Source organism: Tamandua tetradactyla, chromosome 11, assembly GCF_023851605.1.
Source record: "Tamandua tetradactyla isolate mTamTet1 chromosome 11, mTamTet1.pri, whole genome shotgun sequence".
Classification (NCBI taxonomy): Eukaryota; Metazoa; Chordata; class Mammalia; order Pilosa; family Myrmecophagidae; genus Tamandua; species Tamandua tetradactyla.
The window spans coordinates 77,688,325-77,707,384 of NC_135337.1; the positions used below are offsets into that span (position 1 = coordinate 77,688,325).

The 19,060-nt window shown below is 41.3% G+C and overlaps 1 protein-coding gene and 1 long non-coding RNA gene across 10 annotated transcripts in view; one reads left to right on the top strand and one right to left on the bottom strand.

The window, feature by feature from the left end:
- The window catches only part of CHAF1A (chromatin assembly factor 1 subunit A), a 34,518-nt gene that overhangs the window by 12,898 nt on the left and 2,560 nt on the right, over positions 1 to 19,060 (bottom strand). For 2 of the 9 annotated variants that reach the window (XM_077121107.1, XM_077121100.1), the window contains exons 2-11: positions 16,561 to 16,611; positions 14,102 to 14,967; positions 9,017 to 9,073; positions 6,456 to 6,685; positions 6,066 to 6,126; positions 5,585 to 5,653; positions 1,431 to 1,657; positions 752 to 920; positions 487 to 567; positions 211 to 303 (exon numbers count right to left, since the gene is read on the bottom strand). In XM_077121107.1, the coding sequence (XP_076977222.1) occupies positions 211 to 303; positions 487 to 567; positions 752 to 920; positions 1,431 to 1,657; positions 5,585 to 5,653; positions 6,066 to 6,126; positions 6,456 to 6,685; positions 9,017 to 9,073; positions 14,102 to 14,967; positions 16,561 to 16,609 (1,902 nt within the window). In that variant the 5' untranslated portion in view covers positions 16,610 to 16,611. Of the gene's footprint in view, positions 1 to 210; positions 304 to 486; positions 568 to 751; positions 921 to 1,430; positions 1,658 to 5,584; positions 5,654 to 6,065; positions 6,127 to 6,455; positions 6,686 to 9,016; positions 9,074 to 14,101; positions 14,968 to 16,560; positions 16,612 to 17,276; positions 19,027 to 19,060 lie in introns of those variants that run through there. The other 7 variants (XM_077121106.1, XM_077121105.1, XM_077121104.1 and 4 more) reach the window with 7 other exon arrangements.
- Positions 9,732 to 17,877, top strand: LOC143650374 (uncharacterized). The gene is made up of 3 exons (XR_013159539.1): positions 9,732 to 9,795; positions 16,965 to 17,101; positions 17,666 to 17,877. It is a non-coding gene; the product is annotated as an uncharacterized LOC143650374 (long non-coding RNA).

The window sequence follows — 19,060 nt, forward strand, 5'->3', positions numbered from 1 at the left end:
TATGTTACATTATACAATAAAAAAGTAAGAAAACAAAAACAAAAGCCAACATTGCGAATCCCCTTTAGGCGGCTGTGAGGAGCTGTGAGGAATGAGGGAGAAGTTGAACTAGCCACGGGCAGGTTCAGACCCACCCTCGCCACGCCTAGGCCAGCAGCTACCAATCCCTGGTCCCAAAGTGAACTCATTCCTGAGCCAGCTGCCCCTCACCTCGGTCACTCCTTCATCCTCAGACAGGTACCCATGGGGCACAAAAAAACCATCATCCTCATCTTCATCTTCTCCTACTTCATCATCATCATCCTCAAAAAGAAAAAGAGAGATGTTTAAAATATGTGGAAACAGAACATACATTTCATGAAATATTTAAAGCTGCCAACATTCAAGGAAGAAAAGGAGGTGGAAATGCAGATGCCTGTACATGGACCCAGCCAGGGCCTGCTTGGGCTCCTGGAGTGAAGCCGACATTGTGTCATCTGCTCTCACCCCTTCACTATGGGACAGGGACTCTCCTGGCTCCTCTTCCTCCCACTCCTCATCACTGTCGACTTCATAGTCGAGGAGCTTCTGGAAAAAAAAAAGAAATATGCAGCCCATCATGTTTGTTTCCAGGGCTGGAAGAAAAAGGCAGAACAGAAAAGCTAGAATAATTATAGAACCCAAGAGACCAGTGTAAAAAAAGAAGGCAAAGCACAAAGGAAAGGAGAGGGAGACTGAGGCCCGTGTGATCAGCACGCCGGCACACACTCACTCTGTCTTGGGTCCAGGGGTTCCTGGGACTGATGGTGGTTGTCTTCTTGTTCCACGTTCCCCAGTATGCTGGCCGGTGGTTCTCGGAGAACTGCAGGAGCTTCATCCTGCCAAACTTCTTTCTGTCGGGAACACCATCTACTTTGCCGCTCTCCACAATCACGACATCACTGCAGGATAAAACACGCACTCATGACTCACTTTCTTTGCAACTTGTTCATGCCACCTGGGAACCTTCCCAATTAAGCAGGCTGCAAACAGTCTAAAAAGGCAGTACCAGTGATGACTCCCAAAGAAAGCTACAGAACATTTCCTTAAACCAAGAGGGATACAGCAGAGGAAGGAAGGAAGACAGTGAGACTGCCAAATTACTGCCTGTAGCCTTTTATGATAAGAGAACAGAAAAATGCTCATCTATGGAGCTTGGCACTGGAGTGAAAAGACTCTCCTAGGAGAGTGGGGAGCTGGACTGGGCAATCTGCGCTCTAAATCAGGGCTTTTATGGAATTTCAGAGGGTGGCAGAAATAGGAAGTTGGAGCAGACAGGCTGAGCCAGGAGGGAAGCCCAGAGCCCAGGTAAGTAGCACATCAGAATCCAGAGCACCCCCCACTGGGCCCCCAGGGCTTGGATAACTGTACTCTGCCTTACCAAGGGGAAAGCAATGGCCCCAGCCACTAACCTGTTAAAAATGTCTGCGTTCCGATTACAAACAACGGTGGGTCCAGATCTGAGTGGCCGTCGGCCTTTCAGATCCTTCAGGAAAGAAAATGTGCCACTCTGTTTCTGGAGGAGCTGGTCTAACTGATCACAGAGGTCTTGATCAGAGGCAGCCCGACACAGAGGGGCAAGAACCATGTGCTCTTTAATTTCAAAAGGGGCAAACTTCCCACAGGAGCCGGCCAGGGTCTGCAATTGAAAAGAGACTGGATGGTGGATACATGCGACAGAATACCAGCCAGTAATGAAAAGAATGAACCACAGATACACAGAGCCACCTGGAAGGATCTCAAAAGCAATATGCTAGGTCAAAGGAGCAGAAACAAATTTCTAGAAGTTTCTGGAAAAGGCAAAATGTAAGGGAAAAATGGCAAATTCTGGTGAGAATGAGGAGAAACTGGAACCACTGTGCATTTCTGGGAGTGGGGGTGGGGTGCATGGGGAGGGGATGTAAAATGGAGAGCCACTTTGGAAAAGAGTTTGGCAATTCCTCAGAAAGGTAAACACAAAATTACCGTCTGACCCGACAAGTCTACCATTAGACATACACCAAGAGAAATTGAAAATAGGGGCTCAAATGAATGCTTGCACACTGGTGTGTAGCAGCAGGATTCACCATCGCCAAAAGGAACCCAGGGGTCCAATAACAGATGATAGACAACCAAAATGTGATCTTTCACATAATGGAATATCAGCCTTAAAATGAATGAAGTCCTGATCGAAGCTTCAAGATGGATGAATCTCAAAAACATGCTAAATGAAAAAACCCAGACACATAAGGACGAATATTATATGCCTCCACTTATATGAAATAACTAGAATAAGCAAACTCACAAAGAATGAAGACCAGAAGTTACCAGGAATTGGAGAAGGAATGCAGGGGTGTTGGAAATTTTTGGAAATAAACAATGGTAAGGTACACTACAAATTTACTTAATGACACTGGACTGTACACTTAAAAATGATTAAAATGGCAAATTTTGTTATCTATTTAAAAAATTAAAAAAAAACCAAAATCTATAGGGGCAGAGATAAGACCCTCAGTCGTCAGGGGCTGGGGTGGAGGCTGAGGACTGATCACAGAGGAGCACTGTTCAGGGCGATGGTGCTAGTATACATCTTGATTACAATGGTGGTTACATAATTGTCAAAACTCATTGACCAGTATGCCTAAAAACAGTGAACTTTACTGTATATAATTTATACCTCAATAAAGACGCCCTCTTAAAAACAACAAGAAAAAACAGGCAGTAGCAAGCTGAGACTGAGGCCAAGCCCTGGGCTCAACTTCCCACACTCACTAAAAAGCACAAGAACTAGAACTAGAGAGACTCCCGGAGAGTGATCAGCTTACCCAAAGCCCTATTGTTAAAATACAAATAATTCACGAAACAAAAAGATTTTCAACACTAAACCCTGACGTGAACTTGAAACATTAATGCCTATTTCCTCTACATCAGCACATGTTAAATTTAGTAGGTTTAATTTCCCTACTCTCTTTAACTCCTTCTGCATCTTTATTTAATGTCTACACCAGTGGATTCCAAATTTGGCAGCATTACGGAACAATTTAGAAAGCTAAAACTATATAAGAAAGCAAGGCTTCTGCCTCAGTGGGAAAAGGGTACTGAGACCAGCAGCTCAGTGCTAGCTTTATGACAGTCCTGTCTGAGTCTCTAGGATGGGATCCAGGCACCTGTGCTTTTCAAAGCTCCCCAGTGAGTCCAAAATGCAGCCAAGGCTGAGAACTGACAGACTGCTCTCCTCATTCAAGGGTGGTGGGACCATCAGTTAATCCGTAAGGGAAATAATTAGGGCCACACTTCATTCCACAAGCACAAGGAAGTCCAGCTAAATTAAACAACTAAACATAAATAGCAAAACTTGAGCTAAAAGAATTGGGAAAAAAAGAATTTTATAGCCAGACGGTATGGCTGTCCAATCAAAAGCCAATTGCCAAAAATTAATTTAAAATTCCATTCCCATGGTGAGACACCTTTACAGAGCTCCTAATTACAGATATCTCCTTTTGGTTCAGTTTCTCTAGAGAATCCTACTACATTTAGGTTGGATTGTACAATGTGTGAATAAAACTGTCTAAAAACGAACAATAACAAAAATGCTGGCATTAAAACAAGAAACTTCTGTATAATAAAAGACAGCATAAACCACACTGAGAGAAATATCTGCAACTTATGACATAAGGAATGGAAATCCACACTATACAAAGAACTCTTACAGATCATGAAAAAAAGTCAATTCTGTGGGAAAATAGGTAAAAAATAGGAACTGGCAAGTTATAGAAGAGGGCGTAAAATGGCAAAAAATAAAACAAAACATGAAGAGACATAAACTACTCTAGCATTCAAAGGAAAATGTAAAAGTAAAACAGGGATATCAATTTTTTACCCATCAGCTTGGCAAAGTAAAAGAGAATCCATACTACACAATGCTTGCAGCAGTGAGGGAAAGCACATTGTCACATACTGCTGGAAGTATTTTGCTTGGAGAGTGATCTCACAGTGACTAAAAGTCTTGTCAGCATGCATATCCTGTGACCAAGCAGCCAGACTTGGTCTGTGGGTGTGGGTGGCTAGCCTAAAGAAATGCACACATGCAAAGATGCAGGTGCTGTGACATTTGCTGCAGCACCAATGGGAGTGGGTGTAAGAAGGAAATTCGATGAGAAACAGGTATATAAAACGGATTCCGTCAACATTATGAAATGCTATACAGCAGTGAAAAAGAATGGTGGTTTGAACATGGCAAGAACCCCAGATATACAGAAGTAAACAAACAAACAAAATATAAGTTCTGGATGATCCTGAGTTATACACGTAAATAGACATACACATAGTCACAGAGAAGGATCTGAACGGGTATGCTTCCATCTCACCCATGAGGGAGGGAGGTCCTGGGGCTCCCTGTGGAACCTATACCTGAGAAACCATACCAGGTGACTGGATGGATGGCAGATTGAAGAAGCACAATTTTGTGCTAAATCTATTGTCTTTACGGTTAATTTTACCTCCCATCCTGAGTATAAATGTCCCAAGAGTATGGAGTAGATCTTTGCGTTGGTTTGAAACTGTTATGTACCCCAGAAAAGTCATGTTTTCCTTATCCAATCTTGTGAGAGCAAACCTATTGTTGGGTGGGAACTTTTTCTTTTCTTTGTGTACTGTATGGTAGGGGCCACATTTCATTCTTTTCCCATGTGAGTAGCACCTTATGCAGCACCATTTGTTGAATTTTTTTTTTTTGGTTTTGTTTGTTTTTTTATTTGTTTGTTTGCTTGTTGTTTTAGGGAAGTACATGGCCGGGAATCAAACCCAGGTCTCCCCAATGGCAGGCAGAAATTCTACCACTAAACTACCCTCGCATGCCCGGGTGGGACCTTTTGATTAGGTTGTTTCCATGGAGATGTGACCCCACCCATTTAAGGTGGGTCTTTATCCATTTACTGGAGTCCTTTAAGAGAACTGACACACAGAGTAGAGAGATGAAACCAAGATACAGATGTTTGAAGATGCTAAGAGATGAAATCCAGAGTTTGCCCCAGAGAAGCTAAATGAGGACCCACAGAAGCTTAGAGAGAAAGCCACTGGAATCAGAAGCTAAAAGCAACAAACCAGGAGCAAGGGCCAGCAGACACAAGCCATGTGCCTTCCCATGTGACAGAGAAACATGATCATCCTTTCTTTAGTGAAGGTATCCTCTTACTGATGCCAAAATTTGGACATTTTCATGGTCTTAGAACTGTAAATTTGTAACCTGATCAGTCTCCCTTGTAAAAACCAGTCCATGTCTGGTATACTGCATTCCAGCAGCATTAGCAAACTGAAGTAGTCTTCTTCTCTCATACCTTCTTATAAATCTCCTAACACAAAACTGCTCATGAAGCAACTGCTTAAGAATGGAAATTTTATCAAATGCACCACTCCTTGCCTAGTAGCAAATGACAAAATATTGAACTTCCAGACTTCACCAGAAAAAAGCAGCTCCCCCTGTTAAACGATAGGACAGCTAATTGGTCAGTTGACACCCTTATATTTTTGAAAAGAAAAAGCCCAAAAGAACACAGAAAGGTAAAACCAGAGGAATCCAGTTTCTCACCTTGGGGGCCTGTGGAGTCTTTGGTTTCTGAAAGAATCTTGTGATTTCAGCTTTCTCTGCCTTAATGCGCTACAATTTAAAAGAAGATGATGAGGAAGAAACAAAGAGAATGGTGTGCTTTAAAACATGTGAAAGCCTCCAGAATTGAACCCCAAGCATTTCTATATTGAAGGCATTATTTTGATTTTAGCTCTTTAATACCCCCAACAATCAGCAATTGAGTCCCAGCCCATCTCAAAATGTCATAAAGTTGTTCCTGGTGGATGCCAAGACAGTGGGCAGATGACCAGCCAGCAATGAGAAGAGGGACAAGAACAGCCTATTTCCAGCTAAGCACATACCAGTCCTCACAGGGCCCAGACTTAAGGAAGAGTGAGCAGCAAATTCAGGCAAAAATTCTGGCTTTATGACAAACCCAGGATCTGGGTGAAAGGTCAGTATCAAACAGACTGGAATGCAGATATTCTGTGAGAATATTTACCTTTTCTTCTTCTTTTAACCGTTTTTCCTCTTCTTTTTTCCTTTTCTCCTCCAGTTTAGCCCTGTGAAACATGAAATTAAATTTCAGCCAACCATTACAGAATTTTCAGAGCTCACCCCAAGTGGGTAAGAATTCTGAAGAACTGTCTCAGTAAAACAGAGACTAGAGCCTGGGTATGAAGGCGAGGGGAAAGAGTGCAGCAGAGCATAAAACGTCTTTTCATCCTTTTCACATTGGGAACTCAATTTATAACCCATGCGTAAAAAGTAGAAAGGAATTAAAGGACTGCAACCGTCTTGCCTTCTAAACACTACAGCAATGGATGTGTCAAAATGGCCAGCACCAGGAATTAACAAGATAGAGATGAGAGCTACCACCAAAGATGCTTACTCCAAAGCTTCCTGCCTCTCCTTGCGTCTCTCCTCCTTTAGCCTCTGCTTCTCAGCCTTCTCCTTTTCATCTTTCTCCCTTTTCTCTCGCCTTTCCTTTTCTTTCAGTTCCTTTTCTTCCTCTTTCTTCTTTTTGGCCTCTTCCTTAGCCCGTTTGGCCTCTTCTTTGAGCTTCTCTTTTTCTTCTTTCTCTGCTTGTAACTTTAATTGCTTGCCCAAACGCTCTTTCTCCTACAGCCAAAAGACAATTCAACAGGTGTATTCCCTACAGATCTGCCAGGAAGGATCAGGTTAGAATCTTGAGGAGACTGTTTAAAAAGAAGAGAGAGAATTAAGGAACCAGCTACTGGAATAACCTTAAGTGGGGTTCTGTATCCACATACAGAAGTAATTTTTAATCCATTACAAAGATTTCCTTCTGTTATGAGAAAGATGATGAGGATTAGCTGTTTGCCAAAGTACTTCATGAGCAATTCAAAATAAGATTCATCTAAAATAATATACCTTTAAACCCAAGGCAATATTTATTCCTTTTTTTTTTTTTAAATTAAAAAAGAAGCCACCCTCTGCCTCTGGCTACAATGCAAGGTATTTCTTATTAGGTTTGAATTATGTTTATTTAATCAGAAAGCTACGGTAAAAAACAAGCAAAAACACCCATAGACTTTGCCTCCTTTACCTTTAAAACAGAAATATTTCTCCCCCCTGCAAAGTATACCAATTATAGGATTTATTTTATTTCTTTTGAAATAAAGAGTGGGGCAAATTGGGCATAGCACAAATTCCCCTAAAGAGTGCAGTAAAGATCAAAGTTGATGGTGGAGTTATACAGAGAAGGTAGGGTTTAATAAATGAGTATGACTGCTAAACTATATTGACATGTCTTTTAGTCTCCAGAGTCTTGGAGCAACTACAAGTAAAAATCTAAAATTGTGGAACTATAACTGATACACAACTCTGAAATCTGTTCTACAACTAATTGTTGTAATGTACTTTGAAATTTATTGTTTTGTATATATGTCATTTTTCAAAATGAAAAAGTTGATTGTGATGATAAATGCACAGCTATATGATACCGCAAACCACTGATTGTACACTTCGGATGATTGCATGGTATGTGAATATATATATCAATTTAAAAAAAAAGAATGGGGCGAGGTAAGGACAAGGAACCTGCTGAATAAAGTCTGAAAAACAGTGGGGTGCAAAACAACAACAAAAAAGCGGGGAATTCATATGAAAGAGCAAAAAAAAAATAAAAATTTTCTTTAAAACCATTTCTTGGGATCTGAGGGAAAAAAGTTAAGCACTAAATGAAGAAAAGGAAACAGTAATCTCTAATACTACATTATCATTTTACTTCTGTCAGTAAAAAATAGCTGGTTTCTTCTATATTCTTAAAATCAGAAAATTTTTATTTTATCGTATCAATTCCTCATTCCAAAGAACTGGGACTAGTCTTGGGGTGTTGAGTTACTATAAAACCAGCTAATCTCCTGACTGAAAGGATGGCCACCTTCTAATATTGCTCGAGGTTAACTCTCCCAGGACCAGGACCTATCAATGGTGAGTGTTCAAACTGTCAGGAATCCAAGAATTCAGTTTTGAATCTTGGCCTATGACTATGTCTTTGCCTATAAAGAGAACATTTCAAATGGTCCCAAACCATCATCAACTGCTTGAACAAAAGGCACCAAGACACACATTAAAAATATCTGCATCTCTCTTTCTTGTCAAATATCTTGTGTACTTTCTTCTAAACATGCAAGACAGTTGGAAAAGGCGGCTGGGCTGGGTTTAACAACGAGATCACTGGCACAATGACAGAATGGTACGAAGGAGTCTCTTTCCCCTGTTGCTAAATTAAAAAACAGAAGTCTTCCAGAACCAAATCAATCTGACCTCATCAGCTGCACTTGAGTTTTTTTCCCATGTATGTCATTGCCCAACTTAGAAATTCCCAATGAAGAATGAGACAAATTGTAAAAAAAAAGCCATTAAAATCTGACATGCAAAAATTGAATGCAGCCATGAGACGGCAGAGAACCGAAACAAAGGCACCTGTCACAGGGCCCCTTCAGTGAGTTAGCACCGGGAGGGGGAGGAATGTAGCCCTCTAGGTTCCCTATGGCTATAAGAAAGGCCCCCACACGATTGTATGCAATGTGGTGACCCCTGGATAACTGAATGCAAGCCTCTGCAGGGACCCGCTGAACCAGCTTACCACCAAGGGGAACTACTCACAGGGGATGGGCATGCAAGGAAAGGCACTAGGTTTTTTGGAAGGCGATATTAGGCTTTATCAAGATGCCCAACTATTACAGTTTCTGTATATTAAAGTAACAATAATGATAGAAAAGGCTGCACTTAAAACCTTAGGATTTAGCAAAGTTAAAAACGATGCAGCCCACAATCACGAGGCCCAGTTATGGGAAAAGCAAAGATCAAAAGGAAGGTCAGATCAAGCAGGGCAAGAGGTAAAACTGGGCCAAAGGAAGCGCAAAGGGCTTTGCTTACTAAAGCATAGCAGGTTAATTTCCTGTTTTAGGGAAAATGCCTTACTCTTTGCAGTCTCATCTTGTTCTTCTCTGTAGAACCTTTGACGAATTTCTTAGTTATCTGAAATTAAAGATATTTATTTTTAAACATGGATCATTCCAATCACTTTAGCATGTTAACTAGATCATACATTCTTTGGGGAAGGGAAGGAGGAAATAACTGGCCCATACTATTAAGAACTTCTCTGCAAAATAAGAAGAAAAAAAAACAACCTTATAAGTGACTGGTTTCCACCAACAGAAACAAAGTATCCGAGCTGGGACACAAACTCAAATGAGTCTGATCCCCTGTGTCTCTGGGGAGGAAAAGGGAAACCGCAGAGGTAAATGACAATGAAGTGGCCACACAAGAACAAGGCAAGCTTGAAAAGAAAAGCCTTGAAGAGCAGAACCCCAGGACACTTGCCCTGTCTTAAGACGGCAGAACTCTTACCAAAAGAAAGGCCCAGCATGGTCACCCCCGCCAATTTTTCCAACAGAAGCCAATACTGGGAATTCTAGGTTGATTTTTAAAGGTAACTTTAAAAAAATTAACACAGCATGAAAACGAATACAACGTTAACACAAATCCCATGTCTACAGGTCACATTCCCTATAAGCCACTAATTTGTACTCTCTGCCTGGTACAACTTTCCTTCTTAGTATACAGAAGAAAAGGCCAGTTTGCCAGAGTGAGCAGTCTAGTCTAGAACCCCTACATTCTAGAACACAATAATCTTCATTGTCCCCAGCTTCAAATTGTACTCGGGCTACAAGGAATTATCAAGTCAAAATTAAATCAAGGTGAGAGGTAGCTGCTCACCATTCTTAGAAATATGGACAGGGAGTTCAGACTATTGCTATTTCCTAAGCTATCTCTAGAGCAGGGAATTCTGGTAGTCAAACCATTAGATTGAGGAACAACGGGAAGAAACAATTATTAAAGCTGGCAAGAAATGACTCTCAGGTTCATTTTAGATTTATAGAAGCAGCAAAGAATGAGACTGAAGTTGAGATGAAAAACTAAAGGGCCATTTCTCTGAAAATGGTCTGATGGAAATTCTTTTTCCATGATTTTTCTGTAAACCTACAATTGTTCTAATTAAAAAAAAAAGATCTGATGCTTAGAATTTCAAAAACTATGATTTAAATAATCACCTTGATGATTATCCATGAAACTATCTAATAGTGATTTCATCTGGGAAAACCTCTTACAGAATAAAACTTACAGGTTAATAAATTCAAGACGATATCCTTCTCACTCAGGACCCACCAAGTACCTTCTGGACTAAACCTTCCCTTTAAGGAAACAGTCAATGCAGTCTAGTTGGGAAGCTCAGACACCAATGTGATTAGGCCTGAATGTTCAGTCCTGTCTACACTGAACATGTGCTGACAGAAATGCCAGTTACCAAAGCAATCCTATCAAACATTTTAAGCAAAAAAGCAACTGCTTCTCCAGAATACATTTTGCCTGCCAACTCTAGGAACTCCACCCATATGCTAAAGTATGAGAGAGTATTTTGCGGAAAAAAATACATTTAGTCTTATCCATACTTGTTCTTGAATTTTGGCTGCAAAATCTGGTGCCTTTTACAATGTGAGTCCAGGAATAATGCAGTTGACATGACTATCAGGAACAGCTTAATAATACACAGCCACCAGAGCAGTTACTACTTAACTTAAAACCAGTATCTCTACTTTGCTAAACATTCAAATGGATCTTATTGGTTGGATATAATTTTATCTTCTTGAATTTTGGCCCAAGTATTTATTGAACTATCTCTCAAAATTACATGCCACATTTTACCTACCTGGAGCTCTGCCAAATGGCAACCTCATCTGCCAAAACCATGATCAAGGATTCCAGAAAGAAGCTAAAAACATAAACCAATTATCCCTACTAGTCAAGACAGATTTAACTGTTCCTGCTTTAAAATTCCTGCATTTTCTCAGGCGAATTCTCTCAGAGGTGATCAATTCTGATTTTACACATAAGGATATCTAATCTCTAAGCCTACAGCACATAAGCAGGCCCAGCAGCAGCAGCTAAAAGCCTAAGTAAGAGCAGGGGAGAGAAGGCAGAGAGAAAGATTTAAAAAACCCAAATTGGTCCAACCACATTGGAGTGCAATTTGACAAAAATTAATGTGTGTATTCCTAGAAGCCAGCGATTCTATTCACACAACAGCCCAAGGAGGTGTGCAACAAAGGATGCTCATTACCATTAAGGTTTTGTAAAGGCCAAACATCAGAGACAACAGAAATATCCGTTAATAAGGGAATGGTGATATAAACTGCAATACAGCCATACCAAAGGAGCACAATAACAATGAATAAAAAGACCTATATCTCTCCATCCCAATATAAAAAACACCTAAAACACCTTTGAGTAAAAAAGAAACATTTATAGTATGTATTTATTTATGTAAGGAAACAAACTGATACTGTGTATTTCTTAAAGGAGCTCTCTTATATACACATTACAATGAAAAATGTAAGCTGATAATATGGCAACCTGGAGGCAAAGAGAAAAGGCTAAAAAGGGCTGTAATATTCGATTATATTTTTAAACCGAGAGAATTTAGTATCTGTATGGTGTCATTTAGCAAAGAGGCAAAACCAAATATTCCAGTAACATACCTGTATCAAAATCAGGTGTAATCTTGTTGTCTTTTTATTTCTTTTTCTAAATCGATGCAAATGTACTAAGAAATGATGAATATGCAACTATGTGATATTAAGAATTACTGATTGTATATGTAGAATGGAATGATATCTAAATGTTTTGTTTGTTAATTTTTTTTAATTAATAAAAAAAGTTCAAAAAAAATCAGGTATAATCTTGAATCATCAAGAAAATATGCTAAATTATATGTCTAACTGAAAACAAATTTAGGAAATGTTTTTATACCAAGTGATAAAAAGCCCTAATGCTAAAAAAAATAAATAACACACCTCTCCAGCTATTCAAGACCCTGGGATTACCTTAAAAAAAAAGCTCCTAAATCACTGGTTTTCCGAGTAAGATTCTCCCAGTCTCACGGAACATTTTTTTTTTTTTTTTTTTTTTTTTTTTTTTATGAAACTCTGTCAGACTACAACAGAATCCTTGGGAGGAAACCTCAGGATCTATATCTTAATAAGCTGCCCAGGAGGCTCTGAAGCCGACTAAAGAGGACCAATAAATGCCTAGGAGCTCCAACTGGACATTTTACTGTATGAGCTCAAGTACTAACTGACTTAAATAAAAAACAAAATTACAAAGTAGTATTTGTAAAGAATGCAAGCTTCCAAGTCTCCATCACAATCTGGAAGGTAGGGAGGGAAAATGAAAAAAATAAACATATTCACCAGAGGAACAGGGACCAGGAAATGCAGGTCCCATGGCAGGAAAAGGTGAGAGAGGTACCAACTACAAACAGACCAAACAATTCAGCATTCCTAAGAGATAAGGACAGAAACCAGGAAGATGTGTATTTGTGGGTGGAGATGGACAGGAAGCAGCCTCTGTAAAACCTGGCAAAAATGCATCTCTCCCCCAGCTGAGTTCACAGGTGGGTCTTGCCAGAACTTAGGAGCCTCCTGATAATTGCTTTGCTTTCAAACCACTGGTGTGACCAACATCGGGGAGCTCTATATCGGTTTTTGTGGTGGACAGGCTGTGTCCATCAGGTTACGTCCAACGTGGGTGGCTGTGGCAGTTCTCTGCCACAGGGTCTGGGCAGCCCGAAGCTTTTACCACTTGTGGTGCAAAATATTTTGTAAAGTTGTGCAAGGACTGTCTTCTGGAGCATTAGAGAGCATTTTCTGAGAAGCTCCAAGCCTGTTTTTAGAAATGGCCCAAATCTTAGATGCAGGAATTCTGAAATTCAGCCGACTTGGTCCACATGCTTAGTTGTTTTAGAAAGGTTGGGCAATGGACAAAAGTAAAATTACTTCATTACAATGTGCAACAATGTGGCTTCCCGAAAACAAACTGAGAATTAAGCTGTTAAGAAGAATGGAAACATAGGTACCTGTCCATTTCTCAATGTTAACTGGCCATGATACATTATGTGAGAAAGTTCTGCAAAGCAGAAGCAGCAGCCTGGAAGAAATTCAAGTAACTGAATTTATAGAACAAGATGGCCAACAGTAAGAAATTTAAACTGATTTTGAGAGTTTGACTAACAGCTGAAGTAGAATATTAAAAATGTATATTCCAGTCAACCACATTTAGAAACTTGGAAGGGAAAAAAGACAGCTCCAATCTTGATCGATAGTTTGTGAATCTAAAGAGACAGCCTTTTTTTTTCTTTCTTCCACCTATTCTCCTTAGGAGATGAAGGAAAAGACAGAAAAACAAAGTGAAATGGTCCCTTGGAGACCAAATTTCAGAAAGTTATCCAGATTGAGGTTTCATGGCCAGATGAAGCAGGCACAATAGATCAAATGGTCCATCCCAGGACCCAATCTTTATAAAAACCTAATGGGAAAAAATAAGTGTTGCAAAACCCAAAGCAAAAGAACGCTGTTAAACACATGAGAACAGAGACATCTGCCATTGTATTGGCCAAAAATCAGTAACAGAAACAGACATTTCAAAAGTAATCCTAAAGATTCTTAAAAACGATGCCATGTTTCTCATCCTTTTGTTCTTGGCACTCTGGGTGAGTCTTTTAAGATGGACAACCACGCTTTAAAGAGCAGACTCCACAGAATTGCCCATTTTATTCTTTTTGCTGTCACCAATACTGTAAGTCTATCAAAGGAATGTAGAAGGAATAAAGGAATCTGAAGCTAAAATCTGAAACGAGGGGTTATAGTTGCCTGCTTACATTCATTAGTCACTAAAATGATTAAGTTGGCTATAAACACTCATTAGGTGTGAACAGTGGAGGTCATCAAAGTGGCAGTCACTAGTATGTCACAAGGTACACATAAGGATTGTCTCTGATATCGGAAACAATTCCACATTGGAAGTCACAACACCTAGTTCCTGGTCCCACTGACTCAGCCACTAACTGTCTGGATGACATGGCACCTTCATCTGAAAAGGGATGGGGGGAATTGAATGCTTCAGGATCCATCAGCACTAACATGCTGGGATTCTGTAGGAAATACTCACCCTGCAAATAGGGGTGGAGGGAGGGAAGGGGCTGACACCACTGGGCTGCTTTTGGGGGGCAGACTGTCCCTCAGGAGAACTGGTAGGTGAGGAAGTGCTCAGAGACGAAGGGCTAAGAACAGAGTCTTCTTCGGGGCAGGATTCTAGCACCCCACTCTCCAAGGTTACACTCTTGTCTAAAGTTGTTTGAGGAGACTTGGCTCGTGGAGATTTTCCAGCCAGAATATCCTGCAAAACCACTATGGGCACCTTTCCCTTAACCAGGATGCCCCCAGCGTCACTCCACCCATCCTGTCCCTGTTTGGAGTACATTCGCCGACCACCTGTCAGTCCAGGGCAGCAGCTTTCCAGCAAGCCTTTCTGCAAGTCTCCACACCTCTCCATGCCTTCTGAGCCAACTCTCTCCTCTGTCTTGAATGGAATGTCTGAAAGGGTCTCTTCTGGAAATGCCAACTTATTGTTCTGACAGGCCTCCAAAAAACCCCTCTGATCCTCATCTTCTTCTCTGACCCCGTTGACAGCCTCCCTAGCAGGAGACGCTTCAGAATTTAATTCACTGTGGTCTATGGTGCTGCCAGGTTGGTCATGTGAGTCCTCTGTCAAATCGATGATAACTGTGGTCTTGCCAATATTGGTTCTGACTCTTCTTCTTAAAAAGTTATCTAAGGGACCCTGTCCATTTACAAGTTTGGGTCTAAATTCTACATCAGAACCCACATGACAGTCATTCTCCAAGTTGTCCAAACTGACTTCTAAATCGGGGACTTTATTTTGTATGGAACCACTCTGAGAACTTTTCATGTCATCTGAACCGCAGTCAGTTTTCTCCTTTGGGACAAGATTCAAGCGCTTGAAAGGCAGACGGGCTGAAACAAAGGGAAGAAGAGGCCATCTTTTTAGTGAAAGTGTAAAGATGTAAAGAAAGGCACTAAATCAATATTTTAACGTTCACAATACTTGAAAATTATCAACCTTGTTGGGCGGGCAAGGGGGGAATTTAAAATTTAAAAAGGGATTTTCTCATTCTATACTTCCCCAACATCCTAAATAGATAGACAGATAAATTTTTAAATGGCAACACCTCAAACAGGGATGTTCTCAATTTCAAAAAAGTAACATTTTCTAATTTGTTCAAGGCCCAAGTTCAAATTCCAAACTTATTTCTAATGAGTGAAAATTTCATCTGATGACAACTCTGCATTTCTTTCTGAAGAGCAAAATACAGAAAGGTGTATCTCTGCTTCCAGCATTTCAAGCTGTTAGCTACTCTCACAGAGGGAACATGGTGACTATGCAAAAAAGTCTGTGCTACCAAACAAATTATTTTCCCCATGTCTGCTGGACTTCAGGCAGCTTGTAAGGGATACAGATGGAAGTTACCTCAGGGGAAGGAAGAAATTTAGATGAGTAAACTTATCAAGTAGCCGACATTTACTTAATTGGTTGTCTCTTCAGTATTTTTTGTACTATAATAGACATTACAAATAAATCTGTTCTTGATAATTCATGACTTATCAGTTTAATGATGCCTTCAGATTCTATGGTTTGCTCCTAGGCCCTTAACATGATTCCCACCAACACACCAAACCTAATGCCAATCGAGGAGGCAAACCGCTAAGAGGCAACCAGAAAACCAAGTTTTAAAAATCAGAAACGCAGACTTGTTTGTTTGTTTGTTTGTTGTTGTTTTTAATACAATCTAGGCACTCAGCTGGCCTAAGGGCAAATACATACCCTTAAAAAAAAAAAAAAAAGGGCCGCGGTGGCTCAGCGGGCAAGAGTGCTTGCCTGCCATGCCGGAGGACCCCGGTTCGATTCCCGGCCCCAGCCCATGTAAAAAAACAAACAAACAAAATATAATAAAACAAGAAAATGTTTAAAGATGTTTCCCTTTCTTCCTCCTTTCCTTCCTTCTATCCTTCCTTCCTTCTCTGTCTTTCTTAAAAAAAAAAAAAAAAAAAAAAAAAAAAAGGATTTGGGAAATTTATCCTCCCGTGGAGGAGAGGTTCCTAACCTGGGGCAATTTTGCACACATACACATATCCCAAGGGGCCATCTGGCAATGTTTGGAGATATTTTTGGTTGTCCTGACTTGTGGTGGTGGTTGACTACTGGAATCTGGAAAGCAGGGGCCAGGGATGCTGCTAAGCACATATTAATACATGGGGTGGGCCTCCACGAGGAAGAATTAACTGGTTTGAAATGTCAATAGCTCGAGGTGTAGAAAGCGTGGTGTAGAAGCAGGGGCCTCTGAATTTGCTCTGAGTACACAAGGGTATATTTGCGTGACAAAATGAATATCCCAACTTTCTCTTGAGACCAACTGGTTTTCTCCCTTCCAGTCCCTTCTCTGAGGATCACGACAGAGAGCCTTCACTCAACAGGAATTAAAAAACATGATTTAGGAGATGATGAGAGATATAAATGAGGAACGGCTATTCAAACCATTCCAAAGTTACCTTGTATTAACTTCTTGACTGGAAAAGCTGGTCTGTCTTTGCAATCCATGGCTGCAAATAAAGGGTCAAAGGACAATTTATTAAGTGTTGGGACTAATGAAATCATCAAACATACATGCCAAACCTATTTATGTACAAAGTGGTTCTCCTGTGGGGGCATATGGACACTAGAAACAGTGCTGGCTGCCATCACTGGGGCCGGGGTGGGGGTGGGGCAGTGTGCTGCCGCACCAAGCAGGTAGAGGCTAGGGATGCTGCTATACACCCTACAACACACAAGATGGCCCCCACCACAAAGAGTGATCTGGCCCCGAAAGTTAACGCCAAGGCTGAGAAACCCTGCCCTGGATACAATCTCATCACTCATCGTTCTGAAACTTTTGTATTGATGTCTCCCCCAACAGAAGCTGCTCTATGGCAGTGAAGAGACTTATCCCAGACTGAATGAATCTACAGCACTGAGCTCAGAGACCGGCTTATACTGAGAAATGAACAAATACAATCAGAAGGACAGTGAAAAGTGGAATGGGTAACAGCAAAGGTGGAAGAAAACATTTTATTAGCCATTTCACCATCATATGACGGTGAAACACCCTCCTCCCACACATACCCTGCCCATCTGTAAAATTCAAATAAGGGTCACTTTCCTCCCCCACCTTCTTTTTTAAAAGAGTTTATGAAGTTAATACAATTTAACAATTTAAAGCATACTGAACCTGTCAGGCAGGAGCTGAAGTGCTGTCACAATATGATAGAGAATGTTTTCTGCACCAAAAAAAATCTCAAGGAAAGCATCTAATAATATCAGAGGAGATGCAAAAACAACTATAAATAGGACTAATCTTAGGGTAAATAGCTTAAAATCAGTTTAGAAGTTCGCACCTGCTAGGAGACCTGGCTAGGAAAAATCCAGTTTAGATTTTTCAGTAAAACTACACATTTTACATAAGAAACTCAAAAGTGAGTATTTTTTAAAGGCAGAATGGGCCTATCTAAAAATTCTAGCTTTCCCAAATGAAAGTGTCTCCTCTACTCCCCACCCCCACAAAGTTTAGAGAAGAAAAGGTATCCAAAAGATTCATATTTCCTTTCTACCAATTTCCAGGAAGAAAGACAATACTATCAAGTTTACAATGACCAAGATCATGGACTTCTCTCTCAAATAAAGGATAATCTTTAACCACTTAAATTATATCAATTTGCATGGCACTGAGTCATTAGCTTTAATGCAAATGGAACAGAAGTGACATGGCCCAGAAGCAACCTCGGTTCCATAGAAAAAGGGACCCCACCATCGGGAAATCCAGGCTGCTCAATAAACATGGTATATAAAGTTGCCAGCTGCTCTTTATTCTGAGATTACATCCCTCCCTTTTATAATAGCATGGGCAGAGCAGGTGTTGCTTTTTATTTTTCCTTTAAGTGTCCTACTTGGTCAAATCAAAATATCACAGCTCCGTGACAGTCAGTCCTCAACTTATTTATATTAATTTCAAATCTCTGCAACATGCTGAAGTCTGGAAGCAACTACAGCAGTGGTTCTTGGGAAAGTGGGCATGCAATTCTGCCCTGAACCCCACCCCCCTCAAGGAGACATTTGGCAGTGTCTGAAGACATATTTAGTTATTACAACTTGGGGGTGCTACTGGCATCCAGTGGCTGGAGGCCAGAGTTTCTGTGAAACATTGTATACTGCACAGTATGGCTCTGCACACCGCCACCCCCGCCGAGGACGATCTGGTCCCAAATATCAACAGTGCTGTGGTGGGTAACCTGAGATTAGACTAGTTGATGTCCCTTCCAGGCTTTAATTCATTCAACCAACACATATTTATCTGGCACTTACTACGTGCCAGTCAGTCCCAAGTGCGTGATATAATAGGGAATCAAGCTGAGGAGAGAGCAGTCTTCTTTTCTATGGTTCGCCCCAATTATTGGAGGACCTGCTAAGTACCAGAAAGACCCGCTTGGATGATACAGGGAGAAAGACTTGCATATCAGTCAAGCTCATGAACCGGGGAGTTCCAGCCCCCTGACATTCCCCCCATCAGGCCTCTTCCCTGGGCCTGCCCTGACCCACAGGATCAGCTGTTCCGGTTCCTGCAGCCCGTGTGACCTCGGGCCTCAGTTTCCCCGCCCAGCCATCCAGCAGCTGCAAGGTCCAACTCGTTCAGGGGCCACAAGCTCACTAGGTACCCGGCAGAGCCTGCACTTCCGCCTCCCTGGGCTTCAGTTTCCAGCCCCCCTTGGACCCTACAGACCCGTCGCCCCGACGGGCCCTGTAAGGACCTAGTGACGCGAAACCGCCGGAAGAAAATGGTCGCGGCCTCAACAATAACGTCAAGAAAGGCGCCCTCGGGGTCACAAGGCCGTTCGTCGGGATGATACCGGCCCCCGCGAGATGAGTGCCGGGCGCAGACCAGCAGGCCCGGGGCCCGGAGGCCAGTCCGCAACCAACCGCCTCACAGGCCGCGCACCGCGCCCCCCCTTCCCCTTGGCT